Source organism: Solanum verrucosum, unplaced genomic scaffold, assembly GCF_900185275.1.
Source record: "Solanum verrucosum unplaced genomic scaffold, falcon-dt-bn FXZP01000007.1, whole genome shotgun sequence".
In the NCBI taxonomy this organism is placed as follows: domain Eukaryota; kingdom Viridiplantae; phylum Streptophyta; class Magnoliopsida; order Solanales; family Solanaceae; genus Solanum; species Solanum verrucosum.
The window spans coordinates 1669461-1694027 of record NW_026020177.1 but is presented as its reverse complement, the minus strand read 5'-3'; the positions used below and the strand labels follow the sequence as shown (position 1 = coordinate 1694027).

Here is a 24567-nt window from a genome sequence, read left to right as displayed (position 1 = left end):
GGTTATCACCAATTGATCACATGATCACACCCCAAGAATTGTGGTTTTAGCCACACATCATAAAAATGAAGAAACAATTACCAATTATGTTAGCCATGAATTGGGTAATGGTTCCAAGTCTCTACAATGCTTCAAATCAACTTAATTCAAAAACCCAAATGGCAAGTCCTCAAAACCAATTCTCAAGAGCTCTAAGTTCTACAATGGAAAACTAGGAAAGGCTTCAAAAACTCAAAGAAAAACTCAAAACTCTCGGAACTCTACACAACTCTCTTTCCAAAAACTCCCTTTTCTGCTTTTCAAATTTCAATTTATAATTTCACAGATTTTTGCCTTCAGGACCATTAGGTAAAGTAAGTCAAGCATCGCCGACCGAGTCGGCGACGCGCCCTATGCTTTATTCCATCTCCCATTTGCCTTGACTTTTTATCCTCAGGGTTCTGTGACTTTAGGCGATCATGATCGAGGTCGTCGATCCATTCGGCGATTCGCCGACTGTCCATTTCCATCGCCAAGTAGGTTCTTCACCAGGTTTGGCACGCTAAAACTTTAGGCGAGCTAAAGAGCCACTCGGCAGCTCGCCGAGTGGTCTTGGCGATCACCAGGATTGCCTTCCTTCAACTTCTTCAACTTTTTCGCTCCTTTTTGCCCGGTAATGTCTTGCCTTGCTCCTTACCCTTCATTGCTCCAGATCAACACTTTAACACCAGTTTAGAGCATAAATTAGGCATTGAGGACAATAAAACTATGAAAACAAAGGGTTAAATGAGTCGAAATCTCAGACTCATCAATACCCCCAACTTAAACTTTTGTTTGTCATCAAGTAAAACTCAAAATCAATCAGTTCAACAAGGATGTCTACAAACAGTGCTACTCAAGACTCAACACAAATGCACACAAGAGGTTCAAACTACACATACAATGTTCAATTGTGCACTCTAAAGTTCAAATTGTTACTTACCATTATCAAATAGACTCCAGCTCACAATGCTTCCTTCAAATGCAAGTTCAAGCTCTGCAAAAGAATTCAAATGCCCTCACACCAAGAATGATTCCACGTTCACACAAATTTTATCAAAAATTTATAATCTCGGAATCAAATACGACTCTCACACTCACAAAGATGAACACATGCATGATTCTACTGATAGGCTTGCCCTTATTTTCCAATCAACATTCTTTTCAGCTCACTCAAGATCACAAAGGTCTCTTCAAGGCTTGTAACGGGGCTGCATGTAAAGGTATGATCATTGCTTAGTGGCTTCTACCTTTATTAAGTATGGCCTGAAAATCACTTTTTCTCCTTTTCATTCTCATTCAAACATGTTCACAATCCACCCTATTATTCAAGTAAGCATGAATCCTTGGATACCCCATTTCTTTTACTCTCCTTTCACACACTTTATTTCACGAATTTTTCTCTTTTTCAGTCTTTTTCCATGTTCACCTTTTTCTTTTCTTTCTCTTTTTTTTTACATGGAGGGGTTCCATCTCTTTCAAAACACTCCATCAAAAAGGGGGATTTTTCACAATTTTTTTTTACTTTCCTCCTTTTTCACCACACCCCAACATATGCTTTTTGCCTAAGTTGGCTATTCAAACTAACCAAAACTTAATGAAGGTTATAGGTGATGGGACAAAGTGGTCAAAGTTGTTCAAGTTTCTTCCAAAGAAAAGGATAGGCTCTAAGGGTGTCAAGCAAGGTTCACACTTCTCACAAGGTATCCACAAAGAGGTATATTATCAAATTAGGTTCACTCTTAAAAAATTGTGCCTAAGATCATTTCAATCGCTCGCTTCAATTAATCAATATGACAAACAAGGCAAGTTCTAGGTATCATCTAGCACATATTTCAAGACAACCTCACCACACATGGCATTCGACACAATCATCAAACAAGACTCTATAATTTTCAGCTAGCGTGCAATGATCATCACAAGAGATCAACTCAATAACTAGCTACTCACAACGAGATGCTAGAAGTTCACATATGACCTAAGTAACTCAATTTGCCTCATTGTAACCGCACACTCATATTGTTCAATTGAGGCACTATTCAAGTCGTCAGTATTGGCCACAACTGACACTCAAATTTGCACGAAAACAACCACATTCACACACATTGAGAGGTGGCAAAAAAATTAAAATCGGTTCAAAACCATTTGCACAACAAAAACAATGGACCAATGCAGATAAAAAACCAAGATATATATATATATATATATATATATATATGTATATAAACACAAGATAATATCCAACATTCACAAACCAAAACCACAAAAAAATATATACACAAAAATAGCCCAATAGAGGTAGGTATTAAAATACCTCACCACGCCAAACAAAAATAGCAGTTGTCCTAAAATGAAATGAAATAAGAAAAAGTCTAAAAAGTAACAAAAATGGAGTATAGAAAATCATACTTCTAGGCTAAGCCTAAGGTGAAGTTTGCATGTTTGTAACTCATCTGTCGCGGCATCAATTCCCGGCTCATCAACATCCTTGGCTCCACTAGAGCCCACCATCGACATCTTTCTGAGGGATGCCTGCACAACAGTCTCCACCATGGCATCCTCAAGATCTTCCAAATCATCATGTACAATATCATCACGGACACCTATCTCCTCCTCACCAGTCTTCGCCTTAGACTCAACATCTGCATCATCAGCCCTAGAAACATCTCTGGTCGTAGTAGCCAGAGGAACCTCATAACTGGCTGGAATATCAGTGCTTAGTGATATGCTCAAATTACATTTCCCTAAAGAAGTATAAGCGATCATTATCAAGCAAAGAACCCAACTTGTAGGTTGGGGTAGATCCCACGAGGAATATGGTTTAGACTTAAACTTAACTTATGATTATATTCGTTTAGTCAACTGATTTCCAAGACAAGTAAGTAAAGGGGGGGGGGGTCGTGTAACAACTAACTGATTGTAGTTTAGAGAACAAGTGAGCAAGATTCGACTTTAGTTGTTATCAATGAGAGAGAGAAACTAGGTTGTATGTGTTCCCTATAAGCTTATAACGTGATAATCCTAGTAATAGTAATCCTTTCCTAGTGTATCACATGCAAAGTGGTAAGATATGTATCTCTAAGTCCTTGCTCTGGGAAATAGAGAATTTCACCCCGCACCTTGGTCCGGCTACTTGTGTATAATTTACTAACCCATACCTTTACCTCATATTAGACATCACATCAATGTATGGCTTAGTTTTCACCCTCGCACCAATTAACATTAGACTATTAGATAGTATCACACTAAATCTATGTTGATAGTTCTTTTGTTATTAACTACCTCCTTGGTCCTATAAGTAGCAACAAGGCGAGTTCTAACGTTGCACACAGCTAAAAAGACTTCTAGATGAAAGAATTATCAATGCATGCAATACCACTATTCAAGAATTAGTTAGTTACTATTCATACTTTGTTAATCGCTCATGGTTCTCACAACCCTAGTTGTGGATTTAGTTACCCATAATAGCTAGAACACAATTCATATTCGTAGGAGAAGAATTCATGAACTTACGTAATGAGTAGAAGAAGCCCAGAATCTCCAATTGAAATTCAAAGCAAGAATCTTTACAAACCAAAAATAGGAAATCAAATTGCTATTGTTTGCAAGTTAATTCCCAAGAACACACCAAGAACTAAAAGTTAATAATAGTAGCTAACCCCCCAAAACGAAGTTTACATACCCTATTTATAGAAAACATAGTCCCAAATAAAAAGGAAACAAAATAGCGAAATAAAACTGTTGGACGCAGCTTCAATCGACGAGACTGACCTACAGACCGTGGATCGACCTACGGTCCTTAGGTCCCTTCCGTTGCTCAGGACTTAGACAATTTCTCAAAAGCTTGGAACCTTCAACTTTCAGGTGCAAACGATGGACCTGCAGAACGGACCGTAGGTCCCCTCTCGTGGCTCCTCACTTACACTTTTTCATCAGGTACTTGAACTCAAACTTTTTTGATACAAATGACGGACTTGCAGGACAGCCCGTAGGTCGACCTACGGTCCGTCAATGGCTTCCGTGGTTCCACACTTGGTCAAGACTTTCCTGATGCTCCATCTACGACACTAACCTACGGATCATGACTGGACCTACGGTCCGTAGGTCACCTCCATAGATGGCTCCTTCTACATAAATTCAGTTGCTGTCTCTCTCAACCTCGTCCAAGTCTATTTCCTGCAAACATAGCACAATAATCATTAGTTCTAATACAAAATGGCTCTAGACACACATAACTCTTAAGTGAAATGTATTGAAAATACTATAAACTCATGGTATATGAACACCCTCAACTTAAATTCGTTGTTTGTCCTTAAACGATACACTATGACTCTAAATGACACTTGTGTAGAAACATACATTCAAGCATACATAATCATATGGCTTTCTATCCCAACTCCCTTTTTGAGTGAAAATCTTTTCTCTTTGACTCAACATGCTAACTCATGCGGATCAAGATATCACAAAGATCGACCAATAGAGACACAATATACACTGTTTCACTATCACCAAGGTACCAACTCTTCAACAATGTAACTAGTACCCTTACTTCAAACAAAATCCCCTTTTCACACAATGAATATGAAAATGTGTAGATCTCAAATTGGATGGTTTGAGGTTGGTGAATCTGGGTTGATAGGACCAGACTTAGTTCATCAAGCTATGAAGAAAGTGAATGTTATTCAAGAGAGGTTGAAAATAGCGCAGAGTCGTCAGAAATCCTACATAGATGTTAGGAGAAGGGACTTAGAGTTAGAAGTAGATGATTGGATGTACTTGAAAGTTTCACCCATGAAGGGTGTTATGAGATTTGGGAAGAAGGGGAAACTTAGTCCCCGGTATATTGGTCCTTACAGAATATCCAAAAGGATTGGTAACATAGATTATGAGTTGGAGCTACCCCAAGAGTTAGCAGCAGTTCATCCAGTGTTCTATATTTTTATGTTGAAGAAGTGTATGGGCGATCCTTCATTGATTATACCAACTGAAGATATTGGTATTAAGGATAGCTTGTCTTATGAGGAGATTCATGTTCAGATCTTAGATGGCCAAGTTCGCAAGTTGAGGACCAAGGAAATAGATCAGTCAAAGTTTTGTGGAGGAATCAATTTGTTGAGGAAGCTATTGGGAAGCTGAGGAGGATATCAAGAATAGATACCCACATCTCTTCGAATTCAGAGAATTTCAAAATTAAGGTAATATTCATTTTCTTGGCTTTTATTTTAAGTTGGCATGTTGTATTTACAGTTTGCTTGTTGGGTGTTTGAGATAGGTGTTAGATGTTATGCCTTAGCCTACTAAGAGTAATCTCATTCGAGGATGAATATTCCCAAGGGGGACATATTGTAACACCCCGCTACTAGAAAGACTTAGAATTAGAAAGAAATCGTAGTTTGAAATAATCAAATTTGAAAAGTTTGACAAAGTTAATCTAAGTATGAACTTTGGGTCAACTTCAAACAACCATAACTCCTACATCAGGATGAGTTAGGTGTGCTACAAGATACCTTAGGAAAGATCTTTGAATTATATTTTCCAACCCCACCGAGTTTTATCGATTTCGAGTTCGTATGAGGGAGATATGCCCCTTTGAAGTTGGGATGTCTGAATAAGGAAAGTCAATCGGATTTTAAAAGGGTATTTTGGTCTTTTAATTACCCAATTAATTAAATCCATTTTTAGTAAATTATTTGGGGTCTAAAATGAGTTATTTCAGTTTACGCACTCAAAGATTTCACGCTAGGGTTTTTAATCGAAGAACTCAAGAGGAGAAAAGTCAAGTGTCTTGGAGATTTCTTGCGGAATCGAAGTCATTTCACCAAGGGTTGATCCCTACATAGGTATGTGAAACTTTCATAGTGTTGGTTTCTTTTACCCATGCGCTAATCATGTTTAGTTCAGCGAAATTTGGTCTAGAAAGTTTAACGTTTGAAAATCTTGAATTGTGTTCTTGATATTGACTTTCGTTCTTGAGATCTGATGAGATTATTGAGTTTTTGATGGAATCCTATTGATTTTAGAGTTTTGTTTGATTAGATTCTTTTGTACATATACTGGCTATCTGAATCTAAAGAATAATTGAGAAAAATAATCAAATTTAGGCTAATTGGGGTTAGAAAAGGAAGAAGGAACAAATCGGGAAATCTAGGTACTAGGTCCGCGACGCGGACCTGTTCCAGAGGATTGGAAAAAATTTCTCCGCGTCGCAGAGCGGTGACGGACCCTTCTACCTCAAAATTTATTTGGCGACCAAATATTAAAATGCATCTCCGCATCACGGACTTGCTTCCAGACAGTGTTTTCTTGATCTTTTCTCATCATGACATATTTCATATCACAAATGACAATCCTTGAATTCATGATTCAATTCAAGGAAAGTTAAGAGTTAAGTCAAGAGAAGTTAAGAGCCAAGTCAAGAGAAGTTCATAGAGTCTTCCAAAAGTCTTTTACAAATGTTTTAACTTTGTTTTAAGACTTGAGTTTTGAGATGAGTAAAGAGTAAAATTTGAAGTTCATTTCTTCAAAAGAATATATTAGGACTATGTATTCCCAAAGAGTAAAATGTTTTCACATTTAAAGAAGAAAGGAAACCTTGATTTCCAAAAGAGCCTTTGAGCTAGTTTTCAGTTAAATAGTAAAGGCTTTCACAATTAAGCAAGAGAGGAAATTTTGAGTTCCAAGATGAGCCTTTGAGCTAAGTTTTGAGCAATTATCTCAAACCACAAAAAGAAGTATGTTTTTAAAAATAAGAGCTAGTATCATATTTTGAGAGTAGTATTGAACACCGATATCGAGGAGAGTTCAGACAACTCCCAGCCCCCATAAACCATGTAGCCACCATGGGTAGAAAATGGTCATACTTTTTAGATGATTCCTTAGTGTTGTTTAGCATAGACTGGTGGATCCTCTTAGTAGTCAGGTTCTATACCCACGACAAGGTATAGGACGTCCCTGGCAGCGTGAGGCAAAACATTGTATCATCACAATAGATCTTAAGTGATGGTTGTCAATTAGAGAAACTCCCATAGCAATATTTTGTATTTTTATAGACATCTCAGAGTTTATATTGTATCTTTGAATACATACATAGTATTATTGTATTTCTAAATACACAAAGTTGATATCCATGATTGAAAAGTTTTTCTTTATATTGCGTTTATGTTATTGCTTTACATTGAAATAAGTTCAGTTCAGTTCAGTTCAGTTCAGTTGTGTTGAGTTAAGACCAGGTTTGTTCTTTCAGTTCCTTTTAAAGCTTATGTCTTGTTTTAGTATTCCCTTCGCATAGTCATACATTCAATGTAATGACGCCATTTGACCTTCATCATTTTATGATATAGATACAGGTAACCAGGATCAGCATCCAATGCATTGTTGATTCTAGTTGAGCTCCATAGTTGTTGGTGGGCCTCCTTGCTTCCGGAGGATCTCTTTTATTTCTTTCAGTATTTAGTTCATTAGGATGTCGTGGGTCTTGTCCTGAAATCCATCTCAGTTATTAGAGGCTCCATTGATGGTCAGGCAGTTAGTTCATTTGTCACTATTTTATTATTGGCTTATATTTTGAGACTTAAGTTGCCATCTTGACTAGTCTGAATGTTTCTTTTAAGACATTCTAAGTTTATTTCATAAGTCCCTTATTTAAGACTATTTCCTTGTGTTTATATTTTCCGTTGAGTAGTTAGCTAGGCAAAGGGTTTGCTTGGGGCAAGCAATGGTTCTTGAGTGCCAGTCCTGCCTAGGGTGTATGCTCCGGGCATGACAACCCCTTTCTATTTCCGTCACCAAACAAATCACATCCTGAAAAGATTTTCGCTAAAATAGCCACTTATAAGCTTAAATATGCAAATCTTACTTTAATCCCTTCAAAACACGATGAATTTTCACTTCTAGACTGAAACAAAGTGGAGTACCATATTTGGATAAAACATAAACCTTTGCCTTAAAGGCTGCAGCAAATAAATTATGTTTCTCCATATTCAGAAACTCATCTCTCCTCCTATCCCTCAAAGTTCAGGGTATATACTTCTCCATACATTAAGTTATAAAGTGTTTCCCAAGTCACGAGTAGTGCATTTTCTAGTCGGCACTCAACATCAGACCACCACCACAATTTGGTGTCTCCCTTGCATTGATATGTCATAAACTCAACCCCAAACCTCTCCACTATATTCATCTTATAAAGCAACTCATGACAGTCAACAAGGAAAATCCTAAACATCTTCATATTCAGTACCCATGAAGAATGAAGGTTTCAACCTTAAGAACATAATAAAAAGCTCATGTTTGTCTCTGCCCACAGTGAGTCAGAGAAACAAACCTATTTCCAAGGACACATTTTCTATTGTTGGTGTTGTTGTTTCCACCTTTACAACTTAATTACTTACCAGATGCGAAAATCGAGCGAAGAAATTGAGATACCAATTTGTGTCACCTAGATACCAATTAAATTCAAGTCATAACACGAAAGAAGTAGAAAGAAATGAGTTTTTCCTAAAGTCCTATTGCCTCTCGAAGAAAAGTAAAAACGTCTCAGTACCATTTCATAAGACTCTACTAGACTCGTTTTGGTACAATGAGATCAATGAACCTAGGGCACTAATACCAACTTTGTCACAACCCAAACCATTGTGATTGCAACCCACACTAACCCTATGATGGGAGAACCATTAATACTAGTAAGCTGACCCAATAACTAAACATTTAAAGATATAGAAGGAGGTTTAAATGACCAAAAGAAATACAGAGTTCCCATAAACTCCAAAGGTTTAAACAAATAACTAACCAAACTAATGCGGAAGTATTAACCCTTAGAACCTGAAAGTCATTGTACCAAAACGTCTAAATTCAAAAAGTCTAAGGAAATGGGTACAACCCAAAACTAATAATAAGAAAAATCTAACAATAGTCTGAGTCCAAAGAGAATGGAGTAAACAAAAATGAAGGATGTCGTGGAAGCCTGAAAGAACTGGTTTACCCTTGAAATCTGGTCTCGATCACTGATCTCCTAGCTGAGGTTTATCAATAGCCGGCTGAAGATGCCCTGTACTTATCAAATAACTAGCAAATGTAGTATCAGTATACAACCATAGTGTAAAAGTAGGATCACACAACTATTCCAGTAAGCGAAACATATATAAGAAGTCACAACATAGTAAACCTGACATGTACAAAATATATATACACATTGGTTATCATTTTAGAGCAACATATAGTCTTCCAATATCAATCACCACTATATATGAACGTAATCATCACAAGTAGATACACAACACAATTCAATGGTCCTCTTATGGAACCCATTTCCAAACTGTTAGCGTACCAAAACGTGGTACTTGATCCCAATTAGTGTGCCGGACGTGACACCCGATCCCATAAATGCGCTGAAACGTGGCACCCGATCTAAGTTAGTGTGTCGGAACGTGACACGTGATCAAATCATCGTACCACAATCACAAACACAATGAATATTTTCATAATCATAGAATCAAGTGTTGATTCATGACATACAATCATTCATTCATACTCATTTACATTAGGTTTGATCAATAGTGCTACATTTACATACATACATGCATTACAATGAAGCAATTACCCATATACAACACACAAACATGAAATCAAATCATCACCTACCTCAAACCCAATTTTGAATCCTCCTAAGAAACATGAATCTTTCCTTTCCTAATTGTTTTCACTTGTTCGTGGTCTAAAAACAAACAATTAACACATGGATCAATAAACGAGGCCTAATTACCCAGATTATTATCAACATTATTAACCCTAAGCCAAACCCAATATCCCAATACCCAATTTAGGACCTTTTCCACCATTAATTGCTAGTCAAGAATGAACTATTGCAAAAAATGACATTTTTGGGGGTATTTACCTTATTTATGTCGGGACTATGCCGTTACAGCAGGACCCATCCCGTTATAGCGGGACCCATCCCGCTACAACGGCCTGCACGGAGACACAATGTTTGAATTTGAGTTCCAAGCCCCCATTTAACAACACACTTTCAACCCTTGACATTCAAAAACTACCTGTTTACGCTAAGATTAGTTTTGGGAGTTCTACTCGCCCCAATTTGATTCCGTAAAGTTGCATGGTTTCCGTAACGTCTTGGCTATCCACTCATGTCATGAAATTCATTATTAAATCTCTCATGAAATAACAAATTTTCCTAGACCATATTGACTCAAATTTCGTCCAAATCTGGACCAGGCTAGGAATTCCCAAGTTACTACTCAAAAGTTTTCTTGTCCCAATTCTTTCTCCATTGGTTTTTTCATAACGACGGGAACAGGTCGTTACAAGTATCCTTAAAAATAGATATGACCACTTGAAGATGGTCATACATCAAAAAATGCACGATATGATTGGATGCATCTAAGGCTACAAGACTTTAAGTCTAGAGTATAATTCTACCATGTTCAAAATCACTTCTCAGTTGAAACTATGTAGAGAACTGGTTAGTGAGACTGATATGATAGAAAAGATGTTCTACATTTTTCATGCCTCAAATGATTTCCTGGAGCAACAATATCGAGAGAAAGATTTCAAAAAGTATTTTTAACTAATTTCTCATCTTCTCGTGGCTGAGCAAAATAATGATTTATTAATGAAAAATAATGAGAATCCACTTAATATGTCTGAATCACTTCTTGATGTGAATGAGGCGTACACCCACCATGCAAGGCGTGAAAAAGGTCACGGACCTGATCGTGGTGGTGAACGTGAACGTTGGTCATAATTATGGTCAAGAAAGAAATTCTTTTCCTGGTGTTCATCATTCATCAAATAAAAATCACCATCAAAAAAACAAAAGAAAGGATGAGAAACGTGAAGCAATTAGGGTAGGTTGTTTTTGATGTGGTGGAAAAGGTCATTGTGCACGTGATTATCGTACTGTTAAACACTTGGTTGAACTTTAACAAGATTTTCTAAAGAAGAAACAAAAAAATTCTGAAGCGAATTTTGTCTCTAAAAATCAAGTTGACATCACACACTTGGATGTTGCAGATTTCTTCGCACATCCTCAAGGAAAGATAGATCACTTGATTGGTGATGGTTTTGTTGTCATGGAGGAGTGAACATTTTGTTTGTCTTCTTTTAGTAGTTATTAAATAAAACCTGTAAAGATAGTTGTTTACATGAGTGTTAGTTTTTCTTTTTTTAGTTAGTATTAATTAGTTTTGTAATTTATTATTGAATTGGACTTGAATTTTATTTTGTATATTTTATTTGTTTGCTGAAAAGAAAAGAAAAAAAACTGCATCTTATTAATGTACATTTTATTTGTATTTGAAACTCGGATATTTGAGCTGATTTTTATATTTGGAAAATTTTTCGAGGAATATTTTTTAGTCCAACACTAAACCCTATTATGTGTTTATAGTAAACTAAGACTTAAATCGGTCTAGTGAATAAATAATACAATTACTATTAGTTTGTATTATACTAGGTTTTGTATATTATTATTGTATGATGGTTGAATTTTTAATATTTTGAGTGTATTAAGTATATCAAAAATAGTGTATTGAAAAGCTATTGAATATCTATTTAATTATTGTACACTAGCTAATGAATTTTTTTTACTTCTAAAAATGTCAAGTAACACAACTTATTCATATAAGCAAGAAAAAATAAAATAAAAAATGTACATTGGTATACTATATGCATGTGTTTATTACTTTATTAATTACATATTAGAAGATGGTTATTAGTTTATTATACTATCTAACTTTTACTTTGTAACAAAGGCTTAATAAACATTTATTTCATTTTATTTGAAGATATGGACAATTCTCAAAGTATATTATCTAATTATGAACACATTTGCTTGATTGATTCTGGTACAACACATACGATATTCAAAAATGAGAAATATTTTTCTCATTTAAGTATGAGCAAAATAAATGTTACTATAATTTTTGGTAGTACTAATACTATTGAGGGCTTTGGAAGAACCATAATAATTTTGCCTAGGGGAACTAAACTCATCATAAATAATACTATGTTCTCTCCCAAGTCTTGGAGAAACTTGTTGAGTTTTAAAGATATCCGTAAAACTGGTTATCATATCCAATCAATGGATGAAATAAATCTTGAATAACTTGGTATCACCAAAAATGTTTTTGGGTAGACATGCGTTATTGAAAGTTTTCTTCTTTATCTTCTGGCTTGGATAGGACAAGAATTATTTCAATTGAGGCATATTCTATAGTAAATCAGATGTTTCTTGATTTCAATACTTTTGTACTTTGGCATGATTGTCTAGAACATCCTGGGTCTATAATGATGAGATGTATTATAGAAAATTTAAATGGACATCCATTAAAGGAGCTAAAAAATCTTTTAAATGGTGAGGTTTGTTGTACTGCTTGTTATCAAGTCAAGTTAATTGTGAGACCATCACCAATGAAAGTTGAGATTAAGTCCCCTGCGTTCTTGGAACATATACTTGAGAATATTTGTGGACCTATTAACCCACCTAGTGTGTCATGTAGATACTTTATGGTCCTAATAGATGCTTCTTCTAGATGGTCTCATGTGTGCCTATTGTCATCACGTAACTTGACATTTGAAAAATTGTTGGCACAAATAATATGATTAAGGGCACAATTTTTTGATAATCAGATTAAGTCTATTCGCCTTGATAATGCTGCAGAGTATTCCTCCCAATCACTTAATGATTATTGCCCATCAATTGGGATAAAAGTTGAACACCATGTTTCTCATGTTCATATTCAGAATGGCCTTGCTGAGTCATTAATTAAACGTCTGCAGTTGATAGCAAGATTGTCACGCCCCGAGGCTACCCCTGGACTGAACACGGGACCTAGGATCACGAGTGACCCCAAGCTAACCCTGTTGGCATAATCATAAGCATACTAAAAGATAAAATGAATCAATAATAACTAAGCGGAAGCTAAATCATGATAAAACTAAAATGATGGCGAATACCCATACACTAATTCTGAATAAAGATAACTGAGAGTTTGAATACAAGATAAAAGTCAAACTCTAAGACTAAAGCTGAAACTAACTATGTCTGAAATAAAACCTCTACTGACTAGAAATGCTGGGACATGCCCCAGCTAGATCTAGTAAATCTGAAACTAAAGCTAAAATCGATAAAATAATCATGTCACTAGTCCTCGAAGAATGAGGACTCACCAATGATGTTGTTGAACTGAAGATCGGGAACCGATCTATGCGTGATCTGGAAGCTGAGAACCTAAACCTACATCATGAGAAGATGTAGCGCAGAGTATCCGTCAGTACTTGAAAGGTACTGAGCATGTAGGATAGAGTAACACTGAACAATAACACAACTTAATCAAAGCATATAACTGAGCAATGACATGAGATAAGCATGAGACCAACTAAGAACACGGAACATGAAATACTGAATGCAATGACCAAGTTTATAACATGTTGAGACTGATTACTGAACTACACTAATAATATTGTCAATGCAATAGAATCAGTGTTAGGAATTTGCTTTTTCAACTACAGTTAATTTTACTTTTACTGCTTTATATTAGATAAGACTTAGTCAATTAGTTGTTAGCCATCTATTCTTATTATTTAGGAGTAAGTTACTGAGTTATGAATATGCTAGTCGTGGTTTACTGCTTTATGTTTTTCATTCCAGTCTTATAAATGTAATCTGAAGACATCAATAAAAATGTTCTTCTACCAATATTCTTCTTGACTTCTTTGCTTTCTAATAACTCATACTTCTAAAATTTACCAACAATTGGTATCTAGAGCTTTTTTATCTTGCGGGATCTGTGGGTAATTTTGTGAGTGATTGTTTCAAGTGCCTCAAGCACCACAAACAGAAACCACAAAAGATTAAAAATGGAAGAAAGCTCAAGTTTCTCGGCAATGGCATCTCTTGTCTTCAATAGTGAAAATTTTCACATGTGGGCAGTGAGGATGGAAGCTTATCTCGATGCTTTAGATCTTTGGGAGGCAATCGAAGAAGACTATGAAGTTCTCGGAAACCCAACAATGGCTCAACTAAAAATTCACAAGGCCAAGAAAACCAGAAAATCTAAGGCAAAGGCATGTCTTTTTTCAGCAGACTCTTCAACAATTTTCACTCTTACATGTCTCTAAAATCAGCAAAGGCCATCTGGGATCATCTCAAGGCATAATATAAAGGAGATGATTGTATCAAAGGTATGCAAGCGCTGAATCTCAATAGATACTTTGAGTTACAGAAGATGAAAGAATCGGAAACCATTAAAGAATACTCTGACAGGCTTATGAGCATAGCAAACAGAGTAAGATTACTTGGTTTTGAGTTTAAAGACTCGCGTATTGTTGGAAAGATTCTTGTTACTGTATCAGAAAGATTTGAAGCCACCATTACCACTTTGGAGAACACCAAGGATCTATCAAAAATCACTTTGGCGGAATTATTGAATTCCTTGCAGGCTCAAGAACAAAGAAGGGTTATGAGAGAATATCGAATTAGACAGGGAGCATTGGCGGGCAAACATGAAGAGAGTAGAAGATACAAAAAGAAAAACAATAAGAAGAACCATCCAACAAATGGAGAAGGAGCAGCTCGCTACAACAACAAAAGCAAAGCAGGTATCTTTAAAGGAAACTATCCTCCTTGTAAGCATTGTTGAAGGAATGGGCACGCGTCGTATAAGTTTTGGAAAAGGCCGGATGCTAAATACAGTAATTACAACCAACTTGGGCATGAAGCAATTATCTGCAAGAATAAATTGCAGCAGCAAGATACAGACGCCCATGTTGTTATTGAACAAGAAGAGGATCAACTCTTTGTGGCATCGTGTTTTGCAAGCAATGTTTCAACTGAGGCTTAGCTGATTGATAGTGGATGCACAAACCATATGACTCATGACAAAGAGCTCTTTAAAGACTTGAAGCCTACTAGAGTTACAAAAGTCAGAATAGGTCATGGCGGTCATATTCTGGCAAAAGGAATGGGAACTATTACAATTGAAACACAATCAGGTACTAAAACAATTTCTGATGTTCATTATGTACCAGATTTAGATCAGAACTTGTTAAGTGTTGATCAATTGCTAGAAAAAGGTTTCAAATTGTATTTCGAAGATAAACATTGCTTGATCAAGGAAGCTTCAGGACATGACTTGTTTAAAGTCAAAATGAGAGGTAGAAGTTTCTCATTAAATCCATATGAGGAAGAACAAGTGATGTATTCGGCAAGAGAAAATGCTTCCGAGTTATGGCATAAGAAACTTGGACACTATCATTATCAAGGGCAAGGGCTTCTCAAAATGCAAGAATTGATGATAGTCGAGAACCTTTCAAAACTGGGAGCGAGTTCAAAAAATTGTCGGGCTTCTAAATTTGGAAAATAAAGTAGACTTCCATTCACAAAGGCAACTTGGAGAGCAACAAGAAAGTTGCAGCTGGTTCACACCGATATTGGAGGAGCCCAAAGGACTCTTGCACTTAAAGGTAGTCTTTATTCTGTTATTTTTATTGATGATCTGACCCGAATGTGCTAGATTTATTTTTTAAGGTACAAATCGGAGGTCAAGAGCATTGTTTGGAAGTTGAAAGCGAAGTTGGAAAATGAAAGTTGCTGCAAAATTCAAATTTTACGATCTGACAATGGCAAGGAGTACACTTCTCATCAGTTTGGTCTATTTTGTGAAGAAACAGTGATTGAACGTCAACTTGCTGCTCCTTATACTTCAGAACAAAATGGAGTTAATGAAAGAAGAAACTAATTTATCATGGAGATGGCAAGATGTATGCTGCACGAAAAGAATTTGCCAAAGATGTTTTGGGCAGAGGCACCAAATACAATTGCGTTCCTACAAAATCGACTTCCCTCAAAAGTTATGAAAGATCAAACTCCTTTTGAAGCATGGTATGGATACAAGCCTCCGCTGCATTTTCTTAAAGTGTTTGGTTGTCTTTGTTTTACCTATGTACCACAGGTCAAACGAGATAAACTAGATAAAAAGGCTGCCCCGGGCATTTTTATTCGGTACAGTCATGTTTCAAAAGGGTACAAAATCTTTCAACCTAAAGGTGAGAAGATAGTTATCAGCAGAGATGTCCACTTCATGGAGAATGAAGAATGGGATTGGGATGACTCAAGGAATTCCGTCCAAAAAAAAGCTCGTGGTTAAATGAAAGGGACGATGATCCACCAGCTAGGGGACCTCGATTGCTCTCTGATATATATGAGAGATGCAATGTTATGATTCTTGAGCCTGGTAACCCTAAAGATTCTCTCAAAGACGCCAAGTGGAGAAATGCAATGGAGGAGGAGCTGTTTATTATCGAAAAAAATAATACGTGGCAGCTTGTTGACAAACCTCAAGGCAGAAAAGTAATTGGGGTAAAGTGGGTCTTCTGAACCAAGCTAAATACTGATGGTTCAATCAACAAGCATAAAACAAGGCTTGTAGTTAAGGGTTATGCGCAGATTTTTAGTGTAGATTATTCTGACACTTTTGCTCCAGTTGCTAGGCTTGACACGATCAAATTGCTTATAATTGTTTCTGCACAACGTGTCTGGAAAGTGCATCAGATGGATGTCAAATCATTATTTCTTAATGGCATTCTTGAAGAAGAAATTTATGTCGAGCAACCTGAAGGGTTTGTCATAGATGGAAAGGAAAATAAAGTCTATCGACTACATAAAGCTCTTTATGGCTTAAAACAGGCACCAAGAGCTTGGTATAGTCGAATAGATGATTATTTGCTCGGTCTTGATTTTGAAAAGAGTCTTTTAGAATACACACTGTATGTTAAACATACTAGCAGTGAGATTCTTGTTGTTTCTCTTTATGTGGATGACCTTTTGATTACAGGGAGAAGTGAAAAGCTAATTGATGAGTTCAAGCAAGATATGATGTAAGCTTTTGAAATGTCTGATCTTGGTCTTATGACATATTTCCTTGGAATGGAGATTACACAAGGAAAAGATGAGTTTCTCGTTTGCCAGAAAAAGTACGCAAAGGAAATTCTCAAGAAATTCAAAATGGAAAATTTCAAAGAGATTAGTACTCCTAGAACCAAAAGGATAAACTGAGTAAAGATGATGGAGCCGAAAAGGTGGATGAGACATACTTCAGAAGTTTCATTGGGCGATTAATGTATCTGACATCAACTAGACCCGATATATTGTATGATGTAAGTGTTTTATCAAGATTCATGCATTGTCCTAGTGAAGTATATTTCAGGCAGCCAAAAGAGTTGTGTGATACATCAAAGGAACCATCACCTATGAAGTCAAGTTTTAGAAGAGTCAACCTATGAAGCTTTGTGGGAATTCCGACAGTGATTGGGGTGGTTCCAAGGATGATGCAAAGAGTACTTTAGGGTACTGTTTTAGACTTGGTTCTGGAATTTTCTCATGGAATTGTAAGAAACAAGATATTATAGCTCAATCTACTGCCGAAGCTGAGTTTGTGGCAACTGTAGCAACAGTAAATCAAGAATTGTGACTGAAGAAAATTCTGGTTGATTTGCATATGGAACCAACTGGAAGCATCAAAGTGTTCGTGGACAATGAAGTAGCAATAGTTATATCTCAGAATCCTGTGTTTCATGGAAGAACTAAGCACTTCAAAATCAAGTTCTTTTTTCTTAAGAGAAGTGCAAAAAGATGGAGATATAACTCTTGTCTACTGCAAGACAGAAGAACAATTGGCAGATATATTCACTAAGCCTTTACCAGTCAGCAAGTTTCAGCTTCTCAAACAAAAAATTGGAGTTTGCAGTTTCCAAAGCAAGGAGGAGTGTTAGGAATTTGCTTTTTCAACTGCAGTTAATTTTACTTTAACTGCTTTATATTAGATAAGACTTAGAGCCCGTTTGGATTGACTTAAAAAAAGTAACTTTTTAAAGTGCTTGAACTTATTTTTAAAATAAGTAGTTATGTGTTTGGATAAAAGTGCTGCAGTTGAAAAAAAAGTTGTTGATGTGTTTGGCAAATAAGTGCTGGTAAACACTTTTTTTTATCAAAATGTCTGAAATACCCTTTAAGTTGTTAACATGATAAAAAGTTGATTAATTTAAGGTTTTTTATACTTTAAAAAAATTAAAACAAAATTAATTTATGTTTTACATCCATAAGTAATAATATTTTCCTATCATTCACATATTTCTTTACCATCTAAGAGGAATATAAATTCATATTTCAGAAATAATAATAATAAAATAAAATAATAATAATAAAATAATAATAATAATAATAGTAATAGTAATAATAATAAAATAATAATAAAATAATAAAATAATAATAGTAATAGTAATAGTAATAATAATAATTATAATAATAATAATAATAATAATAATTATTATTATAATAATAATAAACATAATAATAATAATAATAAAATAATAATAATAATAGTAATAGTAATAGTAATAATAATAATAATAATAATAATAGTAATAGTAATAGTAATAATAATAATTATTATAATAATAATAAACATAATAATAATATAATAATAATAATTATTATAATAATTATAATAATAATAATAAAAAAAACATAATAATAATAATAATAATAATTTAACAATAATTATTATTATTATTATAATAATAGTAATAGTAATAATAATAATAATAATAATAATAATAGTAATAGTAATAGTAATAATAATAATTATTATAATAATAATAAAGATAATAATAATATAATAATAATAATTATTATAATAATAATAATAAACATAATAATAATAATAATAATTTAATAATAATAATAATAATTATAATAATAGTAATAGTAATAGTAATAATAATAATTATTATAATAATAATAATAATAATAATAGTAATAGTAATAATAATAATAATAATAATTTAATAATAAAAATAATAAAAATAATAATAATAGTAATAATAATAATAATAATAATAAAATAATAATAATAATAATAGTAATAGTAATAGTAATAATAATAATAATAATAATAATAATAGTAATAGTAATAGTAATAATAATAATAATTATAATAATAATAAACATAATAATAATATAATAATAATTATTATAATAAAAATAATAATAATAATAATAATTTAATAATAATAATAATTATTATAATAATAGTAATAGTAATAGTAATAGTAGTAATAATAATAATAATAATAATAGTAATAGTAATAGTAATAATATAATAATAATAATAATAATAATAATAATTTAATAATAAAAATAATAAAAATAATAATAATAGTAATAGTAATAATAATAATAATAATAATAATAATAATAATAATAATAATAATAATAATAACAATAATAATTCAATATGGGCAATTTTGAAATTGTATAAAAGAATTAAGGGCAAAAAGGTAATATACTTGGTCAACATAAAAGGGCTTTTAAGTTAAAAAAAAAAAGCTCCTCTCACCTAGCTTTTAGTTTTTGGCTTAAAATAAGTCATTTTTGACTTAAAATAAGTCACTTTGATAATTGCCAAACACTCTAATAAGTCAAAAACTGGCTTTTCAGCCAGTTTGACCAGCTTAAAAGCCCATCCAAACAGGCTCTTAGTCAATTAGTTGTTAGCAATCTATTCCTATTATTTAGGAGTAAGTTTGTGAGTTAGGAATATGCTAGTCGTGGTTTACTGCTTTCTGTTTTTCATTCCAGTCTTATAAATGTAATCGGAAGACATCAATAAAAATGTTCTTCTACCAATATTCTTCTTGACTTCTTTGCTTTCTAATAAATCATACTTCTAAAATTTACCAACAATCACACTGAACTGTAACGGAGCTACTAATAACCAACATAAAACCACATGAGCCAAATGTGGAATTCGATGTATACGCCCCATCGAGAGGACCCAATATACCCTGCCAGAGGTATAAAGGCATGCTGGTGTGATCACTAAAATGATGCCCACAGAGGGGACTTACAACCTACGGGGCACGTAGTTCTAGGACTTGCGGGTGTCGGACCCTAGTCCACTCGATATTAAGCTTTCCAATTGATCAAGTAATTTAACATTTTTATTACTGAAGTTCTGTAATACTGGATAGCTCAAATAGTGACATGAAAACTCTGAGAAAGTAACAATTATGACTGATAATGTGACATTCGTAAACTGAAGCAGGTGTATATCTGGAATAACTGAACAATCTAACCTAGCATGCATAATTCATGAACTAACAAATATATACAACTAGGGTTCTGAACATCATACGAGAAACTGAGTAAGAACATGTAATCTTATTCGGATCATTAAAGTAGCTAATTCATGATACTCTACTAAAGTTCTAGAAACCCTAAGTCTAGATAATAATAAGGGAATCAAGAAGCTAACTGAAATCTAAGGACCCAATGGGAAAGGAACCCACTAGTGAAATCCCACATACCTGGTGATGAATTTCACTTAGAAATATTTCGATTTTGGGGCTGGAACTGATGGACTCTTGTTGAGTTCTTGATCTAGGGTTGCTCGACCTCTTTCTCCTCTTACACCCTAATTGTTTCTATGGTTTGATGAATGATTTGACTCAGGTAAGTTCTAGTTATGTTTCTATGCTAAAACTGGCCAAAACCACATAGTTTAGGGGTTAAACGACGTAGTTTAGGTGCCCAACGACCCCCTACCACGTTCCGTGTAGAGGACCACGGACGGTGAAGGTCCTTGTGGTCCTCACTTGGACTGATGTCTGGGGGTCTTCTAGATGGCCTTCACGGACGCCCCCACGACCCATTGTCAGGACCACGGACCGTGAAGGTCCTCGTGGTCCTTACTTGGGTGGGGGAAGTCTTAAAGCTATTCTTGGGGGCCAAATGGCTAAGCCCCTATGGACACCACCATGGTTCGTCGTCAAGACCACGACCCGTGAAGGGTCCCGTGGTCTGACGTTTGGGCCTAGTGGAGTTTAACTCCAGACCACGGGCATGTCAACGGACGGTGCACCCTATCACGGTCCGTGAAACCTGTTGTGGTTCACTGCTTCAAGTAAATTTTCTACAATTTTTTAATAGGTTTGGTTTCCGAGGTGTTACAAAGATCATCGCTTCTGCAAACTAGGTTGTTCACTTTTATAAGGGGTCATGCAATTTTGCATGCTGCAACACTTATTTGTCTCAGACCGATGAATTGTTATAAATTTTCTCCATTGCAATTTGTTATGGGTCAAGAACCTAATATATCCCATTTAAGAATTTTTTTAATGTGATGTACATGTGCATGTGGCACCACCAAACCGCACTAAAATGGACCCTCAAAGAAGGTTAGGAATATATGTTTGGTTTAATTGCCCTCCATTATTCTCTATGTTGAACTATTAACTGGAGACATATTTACTGTTCAATTTGCATATTATCAGTTTGATAGGACAATTTTCCCAAAATTAGGGGGGGGGGGGGAATAGTGACATAAAAAGAGAAATTTTGTGGAAAATTTTATCAATTTCTCATCTTGATCCATGTTCTTCTATTTATGAGCAAGAAGTACAAAAGATCATTCACATGCAGAAAATTGCAAATCCGATGCCAGACACATTTACATATTTGGAAAGGATTACTAAATCACATATTCCTACAGAGAATGGCCCAATTCAAATTGATGTCCCTATATGACCATCCACTAGTGTCTTACGTAATGAGTCAAAAGCACACTCAAAGCGTGGTAGACCATTGGGTTCTAAGGATCACAATCCTAGGAAATGGAAAAGTTGAAGGCCAAGATGACACTATAAAAGAATCTCATATGGAAATTCAAAATTTGAATAATTCTGATATCCATGAAGGAATCAATGAGATTGAGACTTAAGAAAATATTGAACTATTCATAAATTCAAGAGATATTGAAAATAATCGGAATCAGAAATAGTGGTTGATTATGTCTTTGCATATAATGTTTCAAAAAAATCATGCAAGATAGTGATGATCTTGAACCTTTATATGTTGTAGAATGTCTACAAAAAATGGTTGAACAAAATGGCAAGAAGCAATTCAATCAGAACTGAATTCACTTATCAAGCGTGATGTTTTTGGACCTATACTTCAAACACCTAATGACATTAAACCTGTTGACTATAAATTAATTTTTGTACTAAAAAGAAATGAGAAAAATGAAATACAAAGGTATAAAGCATGCCTTGTTGCACATGAATTTTCACAAAAGCCTGGTGGCGATTATGAAGATACATACTCACTCGTTATGGATGCAATAACATTACAATTATCTCATTTGTTTCACAGTCCATGGGATACTTGAAGCACATTTGATGAATGTGGTTACAACCTATCTTTATAGATCACTTGTTAATGAGATATATATAAAAATACTTGAAGGATTTACGATGACCAAAGCAAGTAGTTTAAATCTTGGGAAATGTATTCAATTAAATTGTAAAGATCATTGTATGGTTTGAAGCAATCTAGACACATGTGGCACAACTGTCTTAGTGAGTATTTATTTAAGGAAGGTTTTACAAATAATGCAATTTGCCCATGTATTTTTTATAAGGAAAACAACATTAGAATTTGATATACTTGTTGTTTATGTTGATGACATAAACCTTATTGGAACTATTGGCTTCAACAGGAATTGATTATTTAAAGAATAAATTCGAGATGAAAGATCTTGGTAGGATAAAATTATGTCTTGGTTTGCAAATTGAGCATTTGACAAACAATTTTTTTTTTCATCAATCTGCCTACACAGAAAAAGTGTTGAAAAGATTTTGCATGGATAGACGCATCCATTAAGTACTCCAATGGTTGTTGGTTCACTTGATGTGAATAAGGATCCATTCTAACCTGAAGAAAATAATGAGGAAATCCTCAATTCTGAAGTATGATATCTTAGTGCAATTGGTGTACTAATGTATCTTGCTAACACTACGAGGCCTGATATAGCCTTTTTAGTTAATTTGTTAGCAAAGTATAATTTTATTCCTACTAGGATACATTGGGAATGGATCAAACACATATAACGATATTTAAAAGGAACTACCGATATGAGCTTATTTTATTCTAACAAATGCAGTCCCAATTTTGTTGGTTATGTTGATACAAGATATTTAACTGACCAACACAACGCTTGACCTCAAACAGGCTAGGTGTTTATATGTCACGCCTCAAATCCCATTAAGACGGACAGGCACCCGATGTCCTAAAGGCCTGAGAGAACCTACACGTAACCTGTGCTTCTATACATATAACTATGACAATCTTGTGACAAGGTCACATAGGATGCAGCGCTACAAACCAACATAAGTAAATCCAAAACTTATATACAAGACTTGACTGTTGAGGCCACAACTTGTTAAGACGCAACAGAACCATATACATAAGTCTACAAAGCCTCTAAAGATAGAAAACCTTAGAGTAGGTCAGGACAGACCCCGTTTTACCCTTAACTACGATAAAATACCAAAATAAATCTACCAAGGACTCAATAAAGCTCCGAATCAACCTGGAGCTCACCAAAAGTAGTTGAGTGTCATATGCTCCTATTGAGGAGGTCTACCAGCTAGAGTACCTGCAGCATGAAATGCAGCTTCCCCCGCGAGGAAAGTCAGTACGAAAAAATGTACTGAATATGTAAGGCAATAGTATAAATAAAGTAAGAGTTCTAATGAAACCAAGTATCAATATATGTGTGCATAAATCAGAACAGAAGACCAATGTTAACTCTTGTGGGATCGTGTATGTTACATTCTTATCTTTACATTTCTGTGGGTAATGATCTTTATAAGGCATGTGATACGAATGACCAACTGATCAGTGGTAGAAGAGGATGACCCATGCTAGGCATTTTAACCTTTGGGATGCGGTCCTCATAATTACACAAATTGGGATTGGCCCATGCTAGGCTTTCGCCCCTGAGCTGCCACCCTTTTATAACAATTAGGATCAGCCCATGCTAGGTTGTCGCCCCTGAGCTGCCACCCTTCTATACCAATTGGGATCGGCCCATGCTAGGCGCTCGCCCTCGAGTTGCCACCCTTCTATACCAATTGGGATCAGCCCATACTAGGCTTTCGCCCTTGAGCTGCCACCCTTAATTATACATATTTCTTCACTTATATTCTTTAATCTTTGAGCTTCTTGTTTTGGTGGTCATAATCACGTTTGATATGTGGAACTCTGGAGTAGTAGTACAACACAGGAAAACAATACTTCAAGGCAGTAACATTGACATAAGGAACTATGTAACATCAATGCATTACTTGTGAGCTTAAATGACACAATTGACTTCAACTTACTAACAACAGGATTCACAAAACTTGCTTTTGCAAATATCATTTCTAAACCAGCACATAGGAGGATAATTACACAAGTATAGAGTAGAAAACATATAATGAAGCAATTCTATACACTAAGGAGAGGGGAAAATACTGTTACCTATTTGGAGATCGTAAGCTGCCACTATGTTTCCTTTACTAGGAATAGAACTTAGGAAATTCACTTATTGATATTAATCGCAAGTATCAGATTTCATGCCAAGGGATATGGAATCGAATAGCCCTACATACCTACTGAGCAATACAACTGTACCGAGTCAGCCTTCCTTCTTGGGT

At 34.9% G+C, this 24567-nt stretch overlaps 2 protein-coding genes across 3 annotated transcripts in view; one reads left to right on the top strand and one right to left on the bottom strand.

Annotated features, from left to right (window-relative positions):
* Positions 1–24567, bottom strand: part of LOC125829084 (uncharacterized) — a 1125066-nt gene that overhangs the window by 396675 nt on the left and 703824 nt on the right. The gene's annotated exons all lie outside the window — the stretch shown is intronic.
* LOC125829038 (uncharacterized) lies at positions 13891–14873 on the top strand. Its single transcript, XM_049508316.1, has 4 exons — positions 13891–14097; positions 14158–14214; positions 14256–14631; positions 14752–14873. The coding sequence occupies exons 1-4, from the start codon at positions 13891–13893 to the stop codon at positions 14871–14873; spliced, it is 762 nt and encodes a 253-aa protein (XP_049364273.1).

Coding starts and splice junctions, on each gene's coding strand:
- LOC125829038 (XM_049508316.1), top strand. CDS start 13,891: ATGGAAGAAAGCTCAAGTTTCTCGGCAATGGCATCTCTTGTCTTCAAT. Junction 14,098..14,157: donor CCAGAAAATCTAAGGCAAAG/GCATGTCTTTTT, acceptor CTCTAAAATCAG/CAAAGGCCATCTGGGATCAT. Junction 14,632..14,751: donor CAACAACAAAAGCAAAGCAG/GTATCTTTAAAG, acceptor TTGGGCATGAAG/CAATTATCTGCAAGAATAAA.